Genomic DNA, 7500 nt, shown 5'->3' on the forward strand with positions numbered 1-7500 from the left:
CTAAGCGAGCAGGCTAACAGAAGAAAGAGTGAGAGACAGTTGTGGCGAAAGAGTACAGCAAAGATCAACCCACCACCCTCTGCCGGAGCCTCGTGAAGCTTTTAGGTGTTTTCACTCAATAAACACTCACAACGCCCGGTCTGGGAATCGAAACCGCGATCCTACAACCGCGAGTCCGCTGCCCTAACCTCTGGGCCATTGCGCCTCCACACACACACACACACATATATATATATATAAACTAAGGCTGTGTAGATACTTATCTTATTACGCAAAAAAAAATTATATGCACACGCTGACATAGAACCAACGTTGAGCCTTTTATTCGCAATATTACCGAATCTGGAACTTAACTATGGTTGTTCAGCACTTAGTCAGCATTACCTGACACCTTTGGGTCTCAATGACACCATTATCTCTCATATATATATATATATATATATATATATATATATATATATCAACTTCTTATCCACAAACTGAACACCATTCCTTGGTTGATAATTAAGATTTATTAATTAAAAAAGCAAAGCCAGCATGAAGGCCCTACAATCCCCATTGTTATTAGACAAAGGATTTATTTTTCATTAAGAAATCCAGTCTTTTTTGTGCCCATCTTTTGGCAGAGAAGTTCTTGCAGAGTTAAGTGTGGGACCGTAGAGTGATACGGCCCATGGCTTTTATTTATTTATTTATTTATTTGTCACTGCTGTGCCTGTTCTTTCATTAACCAAACTGCCTCCATGTATTCTGTGATGCCAGTCCGGACACGGGGGAATTGAAGTCGGCGATCACTGCGGTCAAGGTCCACCTACAAAGGAAAAACAGCCGACATCAGAGGAAAACTCACACACACACACACACATAAATAAAACCCTTTTGGTGCTGGTCACAGTAACAATATTGTAAACAACAAAATGATTAATTTGTAAGAAATGAAAGAAAACAGAATGAAACAGAATTAGTGACATTTCAGAATGTTTAGTCTTAGAGTTGCTCCAGCTGGGAAGTGAGATTAAACAACTGGAGAGAATGAGTTGTCCACATGTGTTCTGTGAGTTACTAACAGTTAATGACGTTGTGAGAGATGTCTTAAAGAGATTGTGATGTCACAGTGAGATAATGACATCATAAGAAACGTCTTAATGAGATTGTAAGGTCATAGTGCCTGAATGGCCATAGTGCCTCTCTCAAAGTGTGTGTGAAGTCATAGTGAGGTAATGATGCTGTCAGAGATATATTAATATGAGTGTGATGGCTTAGTGAGCTAATGACGTAAAAGACGTTTTAAAGATATTGTGAGGTCATAGTGAATTAATGACATTGTGAAAGACATATGAAAGGGATTATGAGGTCATAGAAAGTTAATGTTGTCATAAGAGATGTCGTCATAAGATTGGTCATAGTGAAATAATGATGTTGAAGGAGACAACTTAAAATGATTGTTTTGTAATAATGATTTAATGACGTCATAAGAGATTAAGAGATTGTCAGGTCATAGTGAGTTAATGACAGCATAAAAGATATGTTAAAGCAATTGTGAGGTCAACATGAGTTAATGACATCATAGGAGGGGTCTTAGACAGTTGTTTGGTCATAGTAAGTTACTGATGTCATAATGTGATTGTGAGGTCATAGAGTTATTAACGTAATAAACATCTTAATGTGATTTTGATGTCCTAGTCAGTTAATGACATCAAAAAAGACATCTTAAAGACATTGTGAGGTTGTGGTGAGTTAATGATGTCGCAAGAGATGTCTTAAAGAGATGTTTGATCATAATGAGTTAATGACGTCCTTAATGTGATTGTGTTGTTATGAGTTAATTATGGCGCAGAAGATATTCTAAAGAGATTGTATGGTCAAGGTGGGTTAAGGACGTCATAAGAGATATCTTAAAGAGATTGTGAGGTCATGGTGAGTTGATGACGTCATAAGAGACATCTTAAAAAGGTTGTTTCATCATGGGGAGTAAATGACAGCATAAGAGACTGTAAGATCATAGTGAGTTAATGATGTTCTAAGAGATGTCTTAAAGAAATTGTGAGGTCATAGTAAGTTAATGTCATAAGAGACATAATGTGGTCATGAAGTCCTAGTGAGCTAATGACATCATAAAAGACGTATTAAGGATGTGTGATCATGGTGAGTAAATAATGTCATGAGAGACGTCTTAAAGAGCTTGTTTGGTCAGAGTAAGTTAATGACATCATACGAGGCGTCTTAAAGAGACTGATGTCAAAGTGAGTTAATGGTGTTGTAAGAAATGTCTTAAAGGGATTGTGAGGGCCTGTCGATGATGATTTAATGATGTCACAAGACATGTTCAAAGTGATTGCGAGGTCATAGTGAGTCAATGACGTCATAAGAAACTTCTCAGAGAGACTGATTCAGCATAGTGAATTAATGACGTCTTAAAGTGATTGTTTGACCATTGTGAGTTAATGACGCCGTAAGAGATATTTCAAAGTAATTGTGAGATCATAGTGAGCTAATGACATCATAAGAGATGTCTTAATGTGATTGTGATGTTATAGTGATTTAATGAAATCGAAAAGTTGTCATAAAAATATTGTGAGGTCATGGGGAATTCATAATGTCATGGGAGACGTCTTACAGAGATTGTTTGGTTATAGTGAGTTAATGACATTATAAGAGACGTCTTAAAGGAGACTGTGAGGTCATGACGAGTTAATGATGACGTAAGAGGTATTTTCAAATGATTGTGATGTTCTAGTGAGTTAATGATGTTTTTAAAATTGATTTCGAGATCATAGTGAATAAATGATGTTGTAAGAAATGTCTTAAAATAATGCTTTGGTCGTAGTGAATTAACAGCGTCTTAAAGAGATTATGATGTCATAGTGAGTAAATAACGTCGTTAGCAATGTCTTAAATAGATTGTTTTGTAACAGTGAGTTAATGATGTCGTAAGAGACATGTTAAAGAGACTGTGAGGTGATAGAGAGTGGCGTCATAAGAAATGTCTTAAAGACACTGTAATGTCAAAGTGAGTTAATGATGTCATAAGAAACATCTTAAACAGATTGTGAGGTCATAGTGATTTAATTACCTCGTAAGAAATGTCTTAAAGTGATTGTGAGGCTACAGTGAGTTAATGGCGTCATAAAAGTTTGAAGCAATTTTGAGTTCATAGTGAGTAAACGACATTGTAAGAAACGTCTCAAAGCAATTGCTTGGTCATGGTGAGTTAATGACGTTCTAAGAGATATATTAAAATGATTGTTTTGTCATAGTGAGTTAATGACGTTGTTAGACATGTCTTAAAGAGATTGTTTCGTCATAGTGAATTAATAAGGTCATAAGAGACGTGTTAAAGAGACTGTGATGTGATAGAGAGTGGGGGTCATAAGAAATGTCTTAAAGACACTGTAATGTCAAAGTGAGTTAATGATGTCATAAGAAACATCTTAAAGGGATTGTGAGGTCATAGTGACTTTATTGCTTCGTGATTGTAAGGCCATAGTGAGTTAATGACGTCATAAAAGACGTTTAAAGTGATTTTGAGATCATAGTGAGTAAACAACGTCGTAATAAGAGACGTATTAAAATGATTGTTTAGTCATAGTGAGTTAATGACATCGTCAGACACGTCATCTTAAAGAAACTGTTTTGTCTTAGTGAGTTAATGATGCCGTAAGAGATGTGTCAAAGAGATTGTGAGGTCATAGTGAGTGAAGTCATGATTAGTTAATGATAGTCATATCATAAAGCGATTGTGAGATCATGTTGAGTAAATGACGTCTACAAAGAGATTGTTTCATCAAAGTGAGTTAATGATGTAAGAAATGCCTTGAAGTGATTTTGAGGTCATAGTGACTTAATGGCATTGTAAGAGACATCTTAATGAATTAGTGATGTCATAGTGAGTTAATGGTGTTTGAATAAGGTGTCTCAGGGATATCCCTATGATTGTTTGTCATTAAACCCTTGTACCTCAAAATAACAGGTCCACAGTCAACCTCTGTTGTTTTGTACCTTCATCTAATCCATTGAGACAACCTAAGTACAAACCCTTCCACTTTTAATTAATACCTTAACATCTCAACTTGTGGCAACCTTTTGCAGAGGTCCCTATGGCTGTCCCCTTAGCACCCCTTTCACTCAACCTCAAGAGGACTTTATGGGAGCTGTGCCCCTTTGACATCCTTTCTTGCATCCCATGATCAACATCTTATGGAGCTGCAGTCCACTCTGACTGACTCAGTTCCCCTGTGACCCCTCAAAAGCTCCCACAGTGATGACCCCAACAAAAGCGTGTTACCAAAGGCTGAGTTATCCAACCAATTTCTTGAGACTCGGTCTGCGGATACTCGTATTTCTTCACAGGTTCCAGATTGGCCCGTTTGATGACCGTCTTGAAGTGAGCTGAAAAAGAGGACGCAACAGAAAGGGGTCAGTTTTATGTTTAGTGGGGAGAGACACAATTCTAAGGGGCAGAAGAAGGGTGAGGGGTAAACAGTGTGACGGCTGAAGTATGAATGTCACAAATTCACACATTGATATTTACATACCAAATATATGACTGATCGAATGAGGGAGATACCTTTATGGTAGCTATGTATGGTAGAAATAGCAGCCAAATCTCCCCCACATCACACCCTACTGTCTTATGTATTTATATATATATATATGTATGGGCCAATGAAGGACACCTCTACATTGTAGCTATACCTGGTAGAAATAGCAGCCAAATCTCTCTCAAATTACATCTATTATCTTAAAATAATACATAATGCTTAACAGGATTCTGGAAACAGATGTGATGGTCGTGGCTGGAACATCTTTGATTATAGGTCTGACCTGGGGGTCAAACAACAACATCCCCACACCCAACTAGGCTATCATACTACATAACAACACTACTACTACTATCTCCACCGCCGCCGCCGCCGCCGCCACCACCACCACCACCACAACAACAACAACAACAACAACAGTTGAAAGAATCTGCTGGAATGTTAAGTGCTTAAATACTTCCTGTTTACACAAGACTACCCCCCCCCCGGCTATAGGTTTTCTACTGAAAAATTGTCATAAGGAGGGGAGGGACTGTTAAAGTGTATCTAGGAGTACATTATCTAATGTGTCCTTCTTTGTTGTTGCTGTTGTTTAGCCCCAGGTCAGCTCTGATCCAACAGACCAGTGATTGAACATGTTTTCAGCCATGGCCAGCTCAGCTTTCATTCAGACATTGTCTATCTAGGATTACATTATCCAATGTGACCTTCCTTGTTTTTTTGTTGTTTCTGCAACTACAACAACAACATCATTTCCTGTTGTTTCATGAAATATTCCCAAAAACCTCCCCCCCCCACCACCATCCCTGTCCCTATTTCCCCTCCACGCACAGAACCCCATCTCCTTGTTAATGAGGGAACTTCTACACAGTTCCTTGCCATGCTAGACATCCCAGTTAAATCTCCTTCGAATCACATTAAGACAGTCTCAGAATAAAAGAAAAGCAGCTTATACATTATACATGTTCAGGGCGTTTGGGATAAACTGGATGACTTTTTTTTTTTGTCTCCTTTTTCTCAGGAACACCTTGATGTATCGTTGAACAGTCAACAGCGTTGGAGAGCATAAAGATTAACCCTTTAGCATTCCGATTATTCCGTCAAATGTAATCCTTATTTATTCACGTTGTTGGATCATTTCATAACTTTGACTTCTTCTTGAGGTGATTGTCTATTTTTAGAATGATATTGTAGGATAAGTGTGAGGGGCTGGATCTGGCCAGTTTGATCTTAAAATAGGCCGAATATATTGGCTGGTTTAACGCTTTGTGCCGGTGGCACGTAAAAAGCAGCATTTGAACATGGCCGATGCCAGTGCCGCCCTGACTGGCTTCTGTGCCAGTGGCATGTAAAAAGCACCAATCAATCATGGCCGTTGCCAGCCTCCCCTGGCACCTGTGAAGGTGGCACGTAAAAAGCACCCACTACACTCTCGGAGTGGTTGGCGTTAGGAAGGGCATTCAGCTGTAGAAACACTGCCAGATCAGACTGGAGCCTGGTGCAGCCTTCTGACTTCCCAGACTCCAGTTGAACCGTCCAACCCATGCCAGCATGGAGAACGGCCGTTAAACGATGATGATGATGATATATATACATACATATATATATATATATATATATATATATATATATAACAAGGAAAAAGGACACAGTAGTTAACAATAGTACTTAGTTACTGTAATACATTATGAGCAAATAAAAGCTGAGGTGGTCATGGCTGGCACATCTTTGATTATAGTTCTGTTGGATCAGTCTGACTTGGGGCTAAACAAGAACTACTACTACACACTTCCAATCCGCCCCCCCCCCAATGAGAGGATTGTTTGTAGTGAACAGTGATGGGAGGCAAAGGATTGGTGAATGGATACCCCCTCCCCCTCCCCATCTCCCCTCCTCACCTCCCCCATCCCCCCCCCACCATCACCAGTGCCGCCACACTCAATTGGCCCCCCCCCGACCACTCACGACTTTGTTTGTAGAGATCTATGTAGACCACCCATGTGGACACACACACACACACACACAGATATGTACATATATATGTGTGCGTGTGTATATACATATATATATATATGTATACACACACACTCTTATACAGTTTATAATAAAAGCAGTACAAAAATATATACACATGTTTGTGTATAAATCTATATCTCTGAGTGCATAAATGTGTGTGTGTGTATATATATTATATTATGTTATATTATATACATATATACGTATGTATAAATGTATATATACATATATATATATATATATAAAATATTATTAGAAACAAAACCACTATTTTGCAAAACAAAATAATATATATATATATAATATAATATATATATAATATATATATATATAATATATATATAATATAATATATATATATAATATATATATACATAATATATATATATTATATATATATATACATAATATATATATATATATATATATATATATATATATATATATATATATAATATATATATATATACATAAATATATATATATATTTATACATATGTATCATCATCAACATTTAGCGTCTGCTTTCCATGCTAGCATGGACATATATATACATACATACATACACACGCATATGTGCACATAAAATTACATGTAAATATAGATGAACACATAGACATACACAAACATAAGTTTATATATATAATAATAATAATATTAGGGAGTATATATATTGAGTTGCCTAATAGTGGTTTTATCTCCAATTATATATATATATATATATATGTATATATGTATATATACTCTTTTACTCTTTTACTTGTTTCAGTCATGCTGACCCTGGGACTTATTCTTTGTAAGCCCAGTACTTAATCTATCGGTCTCTTTTGCCGAACCGCTAAGTGACGGGGATGTAAACACACCAGCATCAGTTGTCAAGCAATGCTAGGGGGACAAACACAGACACACAAACATATACACACACACACATATATATATATAC

At 37.0% G+C, this 7500-nt stretch overlaps 1 protein-coding gene across 1 annotated transcript in view; it reads right to left on the reverse strand.

Annotated features, from left to right (window-relative positions):
* Nucleotides 1-496: 496 nt before the first annotated feature.
* Nucleotides 497-7500, reverse strand: part of LOC115229228 (protein FAM183B-like) — an 18815-nt gene continuing 11811 nt past the window's right edge. The window contains exons 3-4 of the mRNA XM_029799615.2: nt 4286-4389; nt 497-811 (exon numbers count right to left, since the gene is read on the reverse strand). Coding sequence (XP_029655475.1) covers nt 704-811; nt 4286-4389 — 212 coding nt within the window. The 3' untranslated portion in view covers nt 497-703. The remainder of the gene's footprint in view (nt 812-4285; nt 4390-7500) is intronic.

The sequence above is a fragment of the Octopus sinensis genome, unplaced genomic scaffold, assembly GCF_006345805.1.
Source record: "Octopus sinensis unplaced genomic scaffold, ASM634580v1 Contig12188, whole genome shotgun sequence".
NCBI lineage: Eukaryota > Metazoa > Mollusca > Cephalopoda > Octopoda > Octopodidae > Octopus > Octopus sinensis.